Raw genomic sequence first — 15062 nt, 5'->3', positions numbered from 1 at the left:
CCACTCGGATCTTTTATTTCACTTTCTGTCACCGTTTTAACAGATTCGCAGACAGCTTGACTTTCAGGTCAGTTTCAGACAGCATTTTTGAGACAAAAAATAATCATAATAAAAATACATCACTATAAATAGGATAAATGACAAGCCGTGTCACATTATTTTTAAGTGTTTTCTCACAGTCTCAAGCCTGAGCAGCACCGAGTCAAAGATTCTGATGAGGACAACGTGACTTTTCCTATATTAGGTCTGCACTCTGCACAAACTGTTGACAGAGATCACCAGGGTCAGAAATGAGCGGCGGCACTGTGGTAAGGACAGAAAAAAAACTGAAACAGGACTTCTGTTCCTTGCCAAGAGTTAAAATTACATGCACTTCTATAGCATTGTATATACAACAGCTGAACACAGGTATGCACTATTACTGCTGATTTGGGTTTCTTGCATCTCAACACTCCTTGAAGAAGATGAACTTGTTTTTATTAATTAGGATTTATTTTGGAAAGTTAACTTCATGAGATAAAGTTTGGATTTTTCTTATTCTGACAGCTCAAATGCAAACACTAAAAAACTAAAAAGGAGCATTACACTTAGCTTTATTAGATACACATAGCTATAAGAATGCAGTCTAAAGCAGAAACCTCTGAGGAATAAAAAAGATGAATATGACATGAAGCCAATACGGCAGTCAGGAGCCAACTACTGCAGTATTGAATTACAGTTCTTTGAATGGCCAATTAAGCTGGCTGCAAATGTAAGTCCATTCTGATCAGCTCTCAGGCTGTGGTGAGTCTTATCGGCAATAATGACGAATCAGTGTACAGAGACGAGGTACGACAGCGAACGGACTGCTGGACAAAACAGAAGAGACGATTGTTGACTTTAGAAGATCAGGGGTATCCACTCTCTGCCGGAAATATTGTAAAGACCACAAACCTGTCAAAAACACCAGCTTAATAGCCAAGAAGGACCAAGAGCGCCTCTCCTGCAAAGGCTGAGCAAAGTCCATCTCCTGCGCCCCCAGGCCTGTCGAGAGGTTCTTGAGCAGCTGCATCACTAGTATGGAAACTGCACAGCAACAGATCTCAAAGCACCCTGCAGTGCACAGTGAGAACAGCTGAGAAGATCATCTGAGGCTCTCTTCCCTTCATCACACACGTTTATTTTTCCACACAAACTGCATTTGAAAAACCCACCAGCATTGTGGATGACCCCACGTACCCCTCACACAAACTTTTACCCTCCTGCTATGTGGCAAGAGGTACCAAAATATTCAGGCCCTCGCTGCCAGACTGTGTAACGGTTTGTTCCCTCAAGTCATCAAACAGCTCAATACTCAGGAAATGGACTGGCAACAAAACTGCACAGACACACACACACACGCATAGACTCCACTAAGTATTTGTACTCTGTATTATATTTTAATTATATATTGCCCTATATATCGCACCGTGTTCTCCTGGAGGAATGTTTTTTAATTTCAAGATGTACTGTATTATCTGTATGTTACCTATATAATAAACCTCGATTGGATTCTTTTTCCACAGGCCGTCGCTCTGATGAACACTTATATCACTCATATATTGCCTTTACTAAAACATCCACTATACCTGCTGCTAAACTAAAGCTGCTGTATATAGTCTTTGTTGTGCATACATGTACAACTGTGAAGTTCCCATGTATATACTGTATATGTGGTATCCATGCATATTTATTAGTCTGTTGTGTTAAGTACATTGAAAACAACGGAGAAAAAAGGGCCTAATTCCTTGTGTGTGTACGCATACTTGCAACAAAGATGATTGTTGCTATGATATTGTTGAAATGACAGTCAAAGCTACTTTACTTGATTTTAACCCTTGTGTTGTCCTGGGGTCATTTTTGCCAGGATGTAGGGCAACAGGTGTATGGAAATCCCGAGGACATTACAGGGGTTAAATAAGCACCCTTAGAGCCTGAAACAAAGGCTGCTACTTGTGCATTTAATGTTATAACAGCAGGCGCTGAGTAACATTACTCAAGCTGCTCGCTGGCAGACTTCCCAGCGGCACCTTTTACCCACCTGTCTTCTCCACCTCCATGGGCTCTGGCTCGGGCTGTTCCACAGGTCTACCATCCACATGTGTAAAAACGAATGGCTTCTCTGATGCCAGCATCAGTCCCTTCCCTTTGGGCTCCAACGCTGCATAGTGAGGCACCGACTTCCCCCTGAGGACCCTCCTCTTCTTCACCTCATACTTTTTCTCCTGACCTGCGTGTGGAAATCAAAGGATACAGTGATCCCTGTGTAAAGTAATCTTTTCTAAACTCAGACGGAGACCAGGAGGAGTAGAAAAACATCTCATGTCAAGAAGCACTGCATGTACAGAACTCCCAGCAGTCCTTACAGAGCGTGCTCAAGCCACTTATATTAGAGGGGATTGTTTACTTCTGTAGGTATTTTGTGCAAGGTATTAGCTTTTCAAAAGATAAAGAATGTGCCTGCAACCTGATAGTCAAGCAAAGCAACTGTATCATGGTTCCTTTCCCTATTGGTAGTTTGTTTTAATGGATAATGATGTCATCTTAAGGATAATGCATTTTTTTCCATTTACTCAGTAACTGCATCTTGGTGCGAGGATACAAGGATGTGTTGAAACTTTTAAGTGTAAGCTTTATGATCAGTCTGTAAGTTTATACTTATATTTTTTAAGTTAAAAGTTCATTTCAAATGTAGCGTTTATTCTATATCATCTCAAAATTACCAGTTTGAATGACTAAATTGAAATCTCTCTTTCATGGACAACTGGCTGAGCTTCAGATTCAAAAAGCTGGAACCTGCAGCTGTTTATCTGCAGAATATAAAAAGGAGACCTTGTGACAAGAAGGCAGTCCATTTGCTAAGCCAACAGGAAAAATAAATCTGTGTGGAAAGTGAAAAAGCAGCTCCTAGCTATTCTACATTAACATCATCCGCCACGCTGCCCTTCAGTAAGACCTTTCTACTGCTCCAGTGATTCTACTGGGCAGCTTCCAGGCTTGGGTTTGTAGTGTGAGCAGCACAGATTATCACTCAGTGAAGAAATCATGAATAAGTAATAAATTAAAAACATATACTCACTTTAGTATTTTAATATTTACATCTGGCGGCATTTTTATTAATATATGCATATATATGTTAATAAAGTAACTGTCATAGTGAGAAGGCTTTATCAGTATTACCTCTTGATTTTAATTCATGAATCTTTTACATTTCTACAAAATAAGCAATTTAATTTAAACTATGCATTTAGCGCTATTATATTTTAGCCTAAAATTAGTTTAAAATGAGAGGGGAAATGCTAAAACATCAAAAATGAGGTATCAATAAACAATTTTATAATCTCTTATTTATAAATCATAAAGACAGCGTTAAAAGTTTGGCTCAGAAAAACCTGGGCATGAGTTTGATGATATGATTTTGTGCCCTTACACATGTTTTATTACAGTGATTCCCAAAGTGTGGGCCGTGGCCACCTGGTGGGCCGTGAGGGTACTGCAAGTGGACCGCTGTAACAAAAGAAATTCACCTTGGAACTACACACAAGTACGTAAAGTTACATATTTATATAAATGTATTTATGTATCTAAAAATGAATTTAAAAGTGGCAATAGGAGGTGGTTAGTTTGTGATATTACTCTCAATGCTCTTGTATTGATGTTTGTGTCCCGGTGGCAGGTCGGTCACACATTGGCCTTAACACTTTGCAAATGACTGGGTAGCATTAGCAATTTAGTAGCCAACAGTGTATGGGGTTTATGTTTTTTAAAAACATTTTCACGGAAATCCATCAGTTTCTCTTGTATACTGATTCGAGGGAAGAGTTAAGCTTGGGTGGGCACCGTGGGATTTTCTGGTTTTAAGTGGACAGCAACACTCTTCACTTTGGGAACGACTGTTTTATTACATGAAAAGTGACACTTCACAAAAGGTGGCTTTTTCCTGTGCTTTTTCCCAGAAAGGGATTTTTAGACTTTCTCTTTGGATTGGTGTTATTATTTTGTGGGTCACCAGTCATATGTTTGAGGGGCTGGTGCCACTCCAAGTCCCCATTTGGCCATGTTCCTAGCCCACACCAAATAGCCTTGATTAGCATTAGTAAAATATTAAGCAAATATCAAAGGGATGCATCTTTAAATCCAACAAAATGAAGAAGGGACTCTCAAAAGGCTGTCGTTTTTTTTCTACACAATATTTGACTCATCAGTCACGGTGGTATTCTTTCTCGGCAAGCACCGAGGACTTTAATGAAAATCTTTCTTGCCAATGTTTGCTTCAGAGTGCACTAATCTCATCTGGGACATAATATTTAAAGTCCATTAAAGGAAGAACATGACTAATACGCTATTACGGTTTAATTAAGAAGGGTTTCAGTTTTCTACTGAAACACTGTTAATAGAAAAAAAGGAGGCAAGGAAATTAAAATTAAATCACAGGCTTGAAACTGATATACTAATCATTTATGACACACTGGTCTTATCTTACTTCATGCTCGATTATCATACTCAGTCAATCATCGCACCACCCACCTTGTCCTGCAGTGTTGGCGACTGTGATCCACTCGAGAGACACTGAGTATCCACTTCCTTTGGTTTCCTCCGGGTCTTTCTGGACACGGAGCAGCAGAACCTCCATGCTGTGAACGCCAGCCTGGACGTGTGAGACGCTGTGGAGGATGGTGAAAGGTTCCCCCAGGTCTTCATTGAACAGTGGCTGCAGGCACAGTAACAGGATGATTTTTAGGAATCTAACAGGGTACTGCTGCCAGTATGGGAGAAAAAACTGTCACCAGAAGTTTTCAAATGTAAAGATCCTCTTGTACAGATATGCTAAGATAAAACGAGTGATTTAAAGTAAATGATCTGTAGTGCTACCAACACAAAGCCTCAAAATCCTACATCAAGTTGTTCTCAAGTTATCGTATTCACAAGATTTTCAGGTAACTTTAACTCCGACCTATGAGCTTGAGGTCAAAGTTAAAGGAATTCAAGCTCGTACAAGGTTTTTAGTAGATACACCTATGGGACCAAAATCCTAGGGGACTTCCTGTTCAAGTTATTGCATTTATTCAGAAAACTTGACCTCTGATCTTGACCTTGAGATCTAGGTAATTAAAATTCAAACTTGTCGTGGATTTTTAGTAAACACACCTATGGCATCAATTTGAAGCTCCTACACTGCCTTGTACGTATACCATACGAACGGCAGCACAGATGATCTAAAGTTTGTGATCATTGTTCAAGGTTAGTCTTTAAAGCCTCAGTCACACAATCTTCAAGACCACCAATCCCAGATGATTGGCGAGTGGTTGCTGAAGGTTGCTGGCAGTCATTATGTGAAATTGGTGGCTAAGAGATTATAGGGTGCTGCACCAAAAACCTTCTCATGATAGCTCTGATTGCTAGTAGACTGCCACAGTCGCCCATAATTTAATGGAAGATACCAAGTTGTTTGTCAAAACGTCAAATCACAGGCGATCAAAGCAGTCTGTTAGCAATCAAAGCAATCACAATGACATTTGGAGTTGTAGAGGTCTTTACAACCAATTTCATCTAGTGACAGCCAGCAACCACCGGACTGCAAGTTAAAGAAATCAGTCGTGCAGCTACAAGTGAACAAACGATTTAATCTGCCACCCTGCTTTCATTGAGATTTATTTCATTATTCAGCTCAAGCCTCTGTTACCTCTGCTTTATATAATCAATTGCTGTCCCAGACAGTCTGAATATTTGCCATGTACATTTAGATCTTCTTCGCAATTCTTGTTAATCATTTGAAACAAGTTAAAATGCAGCTGGAAATGTGACACAGTCTAAGCAGAGCTGTATTGTCTACTAAAAATAAGACTAGAATAGCTTTTGAATGAATTGACCAAGTAGAGATTTATCCTTGCATTATCTTTTAAAATGGAAGAAATGATAAAACGTAAATAGTTATACATATTAGTAGCTATAGGCACATGAATATAGCTGTGAGATGTTTTAATGGAGCATCAAGTGTTGCTAAATGGCTTTAAATGGTCTACTCTGCACTCGAAAACTGAGACATTTCTCTTTATTCTTCCAATAAAATGCTAATTCAAGCTAGTATTTCTAAATCAGGGTCTTCAGCTGTCTGGTTGAAGAAGATGATGCGATCCCAAGAAGCCCAAATTGAATGCATAAATATCTGGCTTATGAGACACTTTATTATTGTACACATGAAACACACACACACTAATATAGACTGAGAGATGCAGTGTGCTTTGGCTGGTGTCCCTAAGTGCTGAATCTTAAAAATAGAACTCTGGACGTCGATAACTCGAGGGTTTAAATCTTCATTATAAATTCCAGTCTTGAACTTTGCCTTCACAAATGCATCAAGTGTCCCTGTTCAGAGAGGGAACTCTCATTTGTAACCATTCCCCACTGCATGCTTGTTAACAGCATAAAGCGCACAAAGACTTGCTTCCTTACAACTACAATTTCAATTTCCAAAGCCCGACCAAGCTTTTTAAACACAGAACGCTTGAATTGCTCCGACAATATCCTCTGGGGAATAATTAGACATTTCATAATCCAAAAAATACAATTATTGGCTATTAACTTATTAATAAACTTCTTAACTTGGATATTCAGTTTAATGAAATGTGATAAATGTAAATATTTTAACTTTAAAGAGCACTGACCCTTTAAAATCTGCTCTCAAAGTACATCTACCTGTATTTTTCAGTGGTCCTGGATGTAGAGCCCATAAAGAGATAACAGAGTATGTTCACAATGGATGCAGAATTTTTCAAAGCGGTTCAATAACATCAGTGTAGCTGATCCACCATTATAAAGCTGTTATGTACTGTTACAGTTTTGACTTGGTTTTTCAAATGTCACTCTGGCCAAAGGAGGATTTTTTTTCATTTAAATATTATCCCAGGTGTCTGTTCGTCATGGAGCCCAAGGCTGTCCTTTTTGGCCTTTGAGTTACTACTTACTGAATGTGAAATTTTTAGAGCACCATCTGCCATGCACACAAAAAAAGACATTTCTATTATGAACAAATCGAGTGAAAAGATGGAGCCTTACAAAGTGTGACCATGTCTGAATACTCTCCGACTTGCCCATCTCGCTCTGATTTTCACCCAAATCCTTTCGCTTCCCACTGAAGTCCACTCTTGCAAACATATAGTTTCATAGTGCATGAAACTATTAATCACAGTCCTCAAATCAGTATTTAAGAGTCACCATAATGTTGCAAACATACACAGTGTCAGATTAGTTTGCGAAGGATGGCTAAGCTTACCAAATTAGGGTTTCTTTCCTTCGGTTGCTTGGGTATACTGTACTCCAGTTTATTCTGACAAAGCTAAGAATAACACATTTAATCAAGCAGTATTTCAACTAATTCTTTATTTAATTGCAATCCTTTTTGAAAGGCCACCATCTGCTGACCAAGTTGGCTTTCCTTTTAGACCAAGAAGCTACGTCCATTTCTCATATATAGTTTATTACCGTCACCAGCAGAAGTGTCTCAACCAATGGCCGAAGCTATATTAATCCACTCATTTCCTTAACCAATTATTCAACTAGGACCACAGGTACATTAGAGTCCATGAACAGGTCAAGTTATTCCCAATAATTAATGTCTAATTATCTTTTGACTGACTACTAACCCAGCTTCTCTTGTGCAGTACTGACAAAGATATTTAGTGACTCAAAATTACATCATCAGAGATATTTGGACATTCAAAACACCTCCAATTTTGCCCAGTTTTGACCTAATTTATGACAGCTGTGAACACGCCAATGAGCTAGTGACTAACTGACTTAACAACTGTCAGTTGCAAATGCTAATAATTAATTGTGCTAAGCCAAGAAAGCAGAAGAAAAAGCAGCACCAGTATTACAATAGTACACAGAGGGAATTCAGGTTCGTGTCTTTTTACCTTCACTTCAGCGGCAAAAAATATTTCAAACACGTCTGTGCGTCACTTACAGCAGTAAACACCACGTCCATACTTACTTCCCACTTCATATGGGAGCTGTCTCCCCTCTTGCCTGTGCGGAGGAGGTACAGTCGACCGCTACCATCCGACAGAGCTGCCCAGGTCGCCGAGGTCAGGCTGAGGGAGGCGCAAAGACGATCCTCACACTGGCTGGACTCGACGGCTACACGGTAGACCTCTCTCGGCTTCCCCAGGGCGGTGTCCTGAATTCAGAACATAACAGACCCGTAAGCCAGTACTGCATTCATAAAAAAAGATTAGGCCATTTAGATTCATTCCTATCTGCAGAGGAAATCTCAGTGTGCTGGTGTATGAGAATGAAACAAAGTCATTGTGTATTTGATTACTTGATTAAGTCAGTGCATCAAATTTCAGAAACAACAGAAAAATGCCTATTTTAATATCTCAAAGTGCATGTTCTGTCCAGTTAACACTAAAAAAATACATTTATAATATGTTAACACCAATTACTGTACTGCTTGACTGTTAAGGGGAGAAGGGATGGATGAATGGAATAAAGACCGGATATCAAGTAAGCTCATTTCAGTGCTCTAGATGGAGAACAACATGGCAAAACTGATTTTGTCACCACTTCAGTTTAGCATTAGAAAATATTGTAGGATACTGGGAAATATGTGATGCATGCACTCTTACAGCTAACATCCAATCAAACCATCCCATAAGAGTTTTACAATAAGCATCTGGGTCGAAGACATAAAGTCCAAATGATTTTGCATTAATTTCTTACTGTCTAAAGTCTTATAATCTAAAGAATGGTACAATGAGTAAGAGAAAACATGTACCCATCAGGGACAGATACAGTTAGCAGCTGTCATGTGGCCACTCATGTGATTCAACAATCTGAAAGCCTTATTAGTAATAGATAGATATGCCACCACATGAGCATCACAAATTGCGTGAAGACAGAGTTTTTCAAAAGGACTGTGGAGAAGCTACCCCGTTGTTGCCATGGAGCGTTACACGGCACATTATATCGCTGCACCTTTGGTATCACTTTCTCCAGCATCCGTGCCGTTAATGCCCTGAAACGGAGTGTGAAACGTCTATGTGCCGAGCAACCGAGCACAAAAGGCTGAAGGATGATAATTATCATGTGATCACTGTAATTAGAATTTGAGCAACACTTTTCCATAAATTTCATTTAATGGTGCCACTGAAAACCCGAAACACTGTCTCGCAGGATTACAGCGTGATGATCATCAAAGAAAAAAACTCCAATGAGACACCAATTATGTCTAATTATGGTCAATGATGACTAAGACATAAAAGAAGGCTCGATGGAAAAGGTCATGAGAACGATTTTGCTCCTCATCTCAACATCTTGGTACGGGGTAACAATACCAATCAGAACCTTGAGTCAATTATATAATCGCTCCTGTGATTAACTGGAGACCTACAAGGGCTCATCCAAACTTTATGTGCTCGGGTGATTCATACGACAGACAAAAGACTGCACAGAAAGTTGTGGTTCACACTAAATACTAAGAGCCACGTTTATTCTGACATTTATTATTTTGCATCTTGACCAAGAATAAAAAGAGGTTAGAAATAATGTTATATAATTTAACATAACTTTTAAAACTCTTGTGTTTCACAGACATCCTTTCTCTTCCCACAACCTGCTGATGCTCAAGTGTTTGGTCACCACCTACTGGCACATCAGGCGCATAAAAATCCTTCATTGAATACACCATCACAACATCAGGTCCATAATATGAAACGTTATATAATGGAAACATAAAACAATACTATAAAACAAAGACCGAAATTTGCCTAAAATCATTTGCAAAGACTCCAAACTTAGAAGTGATTTAGGAAAACTCTCAGATTACATAAATTCACATGGTGAGAGTTCGATTTCAGGTTAAATCCATTTGCCATGATGGTAAATTTAATCCTTGATCTAAATTATTATAATAAATAAAATTCTTCAGCTTCTACGATTTACTGTTATAATACATGGGAGCTCATCATGTCTGTGAATGCTCTACGATGTGAAAAATAAAATAAACTGCTTCACAGCATGAGGCTGTGAAAGCTATCAGCGTGTTGCTCTGCTGATGAAGGTTGAGCAGACCCAACTTGCATTTTTCCAGCTCCGAAACACTTTAGCTATGATGACTTTGTCAATGCTGGGTTTATTATTAGATGTAACAGAATACTGACTAGAATCTTTACCCATGAAACATGTAACCTGCAGCTTTAATTACCTCACTGTTATTCTGAATTTGGAGCACATACTAATGGCACTAATGTATGCACATGATTGACCTGTGGCTGGTTTTTTCTACAGCTGCCAAACCAAACTGTTATTATGCTGGCAAGTTAACTACCATTAGTCAGCTGTAATTAACCACACAGTGTAATGCTTTAACTACTCAGTTTGTCTTAAGTGTTACATTAAATTTTATTCCTCTAACGCCTAAAAAGATAAATTAACCTTATTATGCAAAGCGCAAAGACTTTATTTAATCACCAGGATGAAAAAAAAGTGGCAAAGCTTCTTCTTTCTGCCACTTTCTCCTCTGCTTAGGGAACTCCTAAGTAGACCCTGATTAATACGCTGTCAGGGCTGATATATTATGTATTAGCTATTTACCAATATATCAGTATCTGTAATTATAAAAACCAATAAAAGTACATTTAAAAAGTACAGAAGAGACAGAAGAAAGGCCTTTTCAACCATGAGTGTTGTAAAGTTTTGTCAACCTGAGGGCAACACGTGTTTGGAACGCCACAAACAAACCAACCAAATGACGCGAACAGAGCGTAAACATTAATGTTTATATGTTTGTTTGTTTTCAAGGTGCCTGTATTTGTATAGCACTTTACTAGACCTTTTACACATCCAGTCATCCACCCATTCACACACACATTCACACACTGGTGATGGCAAGCTACATTGTAGCCACAGCCACCCTGGGGCGCACTGACAGAGGCGAGGCTGCCGAACACTGGCGCCACCGGGCCCTCTGACCACCACCAGTAGGCAACGGGTGAAGTGTCTTGCCCAAGGACACAACGACCGAGACCGTCCAAGCCGGGGCTCGAACCGGCAACCTTCCGATTACAGGCGAACTCCCAACTCTTGAGCCACGATGACATTACATACTTGTGTTTTTGTTTGTTTGGTTTCTTTTTGCGTAGGAAAAACTCCAAGCAAACTGAGCACACTTACCATGTTCATGTGTGGAACAATGAGCAGCATCACGTAGAAAATAGTGCAGTTGTGGAAACACCTTAGACGTCAATGGAGGGGCAACAATCATAAATAGGCCAAAAAACAAGAGGATTTGCAAACTCACCAGGGTAACGGTGAGATTAAGGACCCGTCCTTTGCAGTCCACAAAGTAAACACTGTCCTCATACCAGGGGTCTAAATGCAGGTAATTATACATGCCAAAGGCACGCATGTGTTCCAGGGTGTACTGAGTATCCTTCAGCTTGACCTCTTCCACGGCTGCGGAAGATATGAAAAAGAAAAGATTAAATATGGCAGTAATCAAATTTCTGTTATTTATGTTTTTACTTAAAAAGCAGTTTAACCTTCTGCCTTTCCTACAGTTGCTTTGTGGAAAGTGTTACATATGTCTTAACATATCTTAATATTTCAACATTTTACTCTAAGATGAACTATTGGTGACAAAAAAAAACTGCAATTAACTATTTTTACAGCTACTATTTGTCTGAATTATTCCCACTAAATAAAGTATTGTGTGTTTTTTTTAAAGCACATTAATCACCTTGTAATATGCATGCCTGCATCTACTGTGAGTGGATGTCTGTGCAAAGTGTAAGCACCTTTTTATATAAGTAAGACTGTATCCAAACCAATGTTATAATGAATTCTCCTGTTAGGCACACACTTCATAGATTCTTGATTTTTGGCCCACACTAGCTGTTTTATAATCTAGATAAGAGACGTAGTAGAAAACACTTAGATGCAACTCAGGTGAGCTCAGCTGGCCTGTTTTGATTAAAAGGAATTAGCAAGCTTTGGTATATGATTATGCAAAATTTAAAAAATGGTGCTCTATTTACATCCCTTATCGTTTTAATCACTAAAGTACATTTCTGGATCAGCAGCCCCACCAATTTAGTATTGCTCAAACTTAAGTTAAGAGCTTGAAGTTAAAACATGTATTACAAAACTAACCTTATAACGTAAAGTAGGTGCAAGCTCCCTATGATTGTTTTTAAGTTATTTAAAATTGGTGCACTTGACTTGTCCTGGCAATATAAATGAGTTATGTATGTGTATGCAGTTCAAACTGTAGTAATTAGTCACTTCAGCGTTAATCTGTTCATTTTCAGTGGTTTAAACAATGCTATTGTTCAGATTTTTCTTAGTGATCATGTGAAAGCTCATTAGGTTACAGTGGTGGACCTTAAGCTCTCATTCTGAGCCACTGAGCTACAGATACAGCTGCCAAAATATTATGTAGCATCAACAGCTGACGTCGTCACGTAGTGGCAGCTAATAAAATGTCTGAGATAATGTCAAATAACTTACATTGCTATTCCTATTTAATGTTATACTGGACAGAAGTTATACTAGACCTTTATCAGGGCTAGGCTAGCACACTTGCTAACTGCACTGCATTAAGTTTTTCTCACCAGCATCCAGCTCTATGTTGTACGTCGGTATGGCGTCCAAGGATAACCTGTAACTCTCAAAGTTTGGGTCCAGCAGGTCTCTGTTGACCTTTAATGAGTAGTTAGACGCAGTCATGTCTTTTTCAATGAGACTGGCTTATTGACAAGTTGATGACAGCCTGTATGCAGCAAGAGGAGGAGGGTGAGGTGTAGCCAGCGTGATACACGTTTCCTGTGTTTTCGTCATTGTTTTCTCACACGGAGCTATTTTACGGCGGACAAAACCTCCCAGGGCGCAGGGGAAGTTGAGTCCTGAGCTAATTTCTCTTGAAATGCTTAAGTAACTGTTTTAATGTAGTGTTTTCAGTTTAAATGTATTGTATTATATTTGTTGTTATTAAACAGGTATTTTGAACACTAATGAGACTATCATTGGTTATTCAGGTTGACGTTGAAAGATTAACCGCTCCAAAGCCGGAACTTTTAAGCGTTGAACGTTTTTAGACGGTTCAGTTGCGTAAAGGGACCTTATGTTCCCCAGCTGATCCTTCTCGATAACGGTAGCGGCTACCTGATAGGGAGCTAAATTAGACATTATAATATATGTTTTTATTGCTCTCTTTCTTCCGAGCTGACTGTGTCGGTGTGTGTTTTTAATTTCAGGCGGATCATGAGCAAAGATTCCCAGATGAGGGCTGCAATAAATCAGAAGCTGATAGAGATGGGGGAACGGGAGCGGTAAGCGAGTCTTTCGCTGCAGTGATTTGATGCTGGATGGTTTGGCGTGGTTTTGAATTGCACAGATTAAGCCACATAATGTGAATTAAATGTGTGGCCGCAGGTTGAAAGAGTTGCTCAGAGCGAAGCTGGTGGAGTGTGGGTGGAAGGATCAGCTGAAAGCACACTGCAAAGGTATTTGACTTGTTCTTATGTTTGTGTCCGGTGATGCTGTCGTGGTGCTATTAAAAACAAAAGTCACTAAAGTCATTACCTCCCGTTTGAGCCAGATGTGATCAGAGAAAAGGGCCTGGAGCATGTTACAGTGGAGGACCTGGTCACAGAGGTCACACCAAAAGGCAGAGGTACAGTACAGATGTTCAAACGCAACAGCAGGGGAGGAAGACTGTTAGAAGTGATGAGCATACTCATTTGCATCGTTGGTTTAGATGTACAAGTCAATTTATTTATTTAGCACTGCACATAATCTTTAATACATCTTTGTGCATGCTAACTAACAAACTGCTAATGTTGTAGGTCAGCACTACTTATTGATTACAGCTCTTACAATTTCAGGTTTCCCTGATATACAGTGTTGAACCACCCCTCACTCCTTTATATTTTTCTTCCAAGGAGCCAGACGCTGTATTTTCTCTAAACTGTTTTGAACTGGTCTTCAGTAGTAGTTCTTCAGACTTTCTGAAGGTCTTTAAGAGTTTGTCTTTGGACACTGACTGCCCATTTGAAGAACACTTTCAGATGCCTCAGTCATTTTAAATGAGCTTTAGCCTAGAGAAGATGGCAGTGTTTCTGGATCATTTTCCATTATTTAGGCATATTGGATATTAACCATTATTCGTGCATGGCATGGTGATTTCTGGAAATGTTTTTGAGCTTCGTAGGAAGTTTTAGAGGGAGCTGGTGCCTCTTAAAAGACATATTTTATCTACCAGGCCAACACTATAACTTACATAGAAAAAAAATATTAGAAACAGCTGACAGGATGACAACTTCTGACAATAAAAGTATCGTGTTGTGTGAGTATGTAAGTTTCTATTTTGTGTTCTGACTTATCTCTCTTCATCTCTTCGTCTCTTTCCTCTGCAGCACTTGTACCAGACAGTGTGAAGAAAGAACTCCTCCAGAGAATCAGAGCTTTTTTAGCTCAACATGCAACCTTGTGAATGACACACTTCCCTTTTTTTTTTTGTTTTGTTTGTTTGTTTTTACTCACTGTTGATCCACGAGTGAAATCCAAACTGTTGTTTATTGTGTTCATTTTAGTGCTAATTTTATTTTTTATTGTGTGTTTTCATATTGATTTTTAGTTTATGCTGCAGTTTTGGAGAAGAAAAATAAAGTCATGCCTATTTTGGTCATTCTTGTTGTAATTGCTACCTGTCTGGTTGATCAAAACCCAAAAGTGCAGACAAATTAAGTCTTAGTGCAAAAGGCAGTGGACACCCTCGACCGGTCCCCAGTCTGTCGCCCATGTCGAAAAAAACAAAAACTTATAATTGCATCATAAACTTTGAAATGTTATTTATTTACAGTTGTTGAGAAAATACACCCCAGAACTAATAATGTTGATTGGCAGTAGGTTTTATGGATCAGGAGTTAATAAAAAAATGATCTGGTCTTAAACACGTCTTGAAATTAGATATTATCTCAGATAAATAACAAAACATAACTTGCTACACAAAATACAAAAAGAGTGTGTGAAAAAAAGTACAT

The 15062-nt window shown here is 39.0% G+C and overlaps 2 protein-coding genes across 3 annotated transcripts in view; one reads left to right on the top strand and one right to left on the bottom strand.

The window, feature by feature from the left end:
* The window catches only part of nudcd1 (NudC domain containing 1), a 57030-nt gene extending 44253 nt beyond the window's left edge, over positions 1 to 12777 (bottom strand). The window contains exons 1-5 of the mRNA XM_040020327.1: positions 12633 to 12777; positions 11321 to 11475; positions 8012 to 8197; positions 4546 to 4729; positions 2060 to 2248 (exon numbers count right to left, since the gene is read on the bottom strand). Of these exons, the coding sequence (XP_039876261.1) occupies positions 2060 to 2248; positions 4546 to 4729; positions 8012 to 8197; positions 11321 to 11475; positions 12633 to 12747 (829 nt within the window). The 5' untranslated portion in view covers positions 12748 to 12777. The remainder of the gene's footprint in view (positions 1 to 2059; positions 2249 to 4545; positions 4730 to 8011; positions 8198 to 11320; positions 11476 to 12632) is intronic.
* On the top strand, positions 12718 to 14945 carry LOC120726620 (transcription and mRNA export factor ENY2-2). Of its 2 annotated transcripts, none has more exons than XM_040020332.1 (5): positions 12718 to 12813; positions 13275 to 13349; positions 13453 to 13523; positions 13619 to 13693; positions 14436 to 14945. In XM_040020332.1, the coding sequence occupies exons 2-5, from the start codon at positions 13282 to 13284 to the stop codon at positions 14510 to 14512; spliced, it is 291 nt and encodes a 96-aa protein (XP_039876266.1). In that variant the 5' UTR covers positions 12718 to 12813; positions 13275 to 13281; the 3' UTR covers positions 14513 to 14945. The 2 variants fall into 2 exon arrangements, with proteins under 2 accessions (XP_039876266.1, XP_039876265.1); XM_040020331.1 differs by lacking the exon at positions 12718 to 12813 and adding an exon at positions 13051 to 13171.
* The last annotated feature ends 117 nt before the right edge of the window (positions 14946 to 15062 follow it).

The sequence above is a fragment of the Simochromis diagramma genome, unplaced genomic scaffold (genome assembly GCF_900408965.1).
Source record: "Simochromis diagramma unplaced genomic scaffold, fSimDia1.1 OVJJ01000753.1, whole genome shotgun sequence".
In the NCBI taxonomy this organism is placed as follows: domain Eukaryota; kingdom Metazoa; phylum Chordata; class Actinopteri; order Cichliformes; family Cichlidae; genus Simochromis; species Simochromis diagramma.
Note: the sequence above shows the minus strand (reverse complement) of the source record. Positions and strands in the feature narration are given on the sequence as shown.

Bases quoted from the DNA above. Each gene is read 5' to 3' on its own strand.
- LOC120726620 (XM_040020332.1), top strand. From the start codon at position 13,282: ATGAGCAAAGATTCCCAGATGAGGGCTGCAATAAATCAGAAGCTGATA. The intron at 13,350-13,452 runs GTAAGCGAGTCT...GTGTGGCCGCAG, and splicing joins GAGATGGGGGAACGGGAGCG to GTTGAAAGAGTTGCTCAGAG. The intron at 13,694-14,435 runs GTACAGTACAGA...TTTCCTCTGCAG, and splicing joins GGTCACACCAAAAGGCAGAG to CACTTGTACCAGACAGTGTG.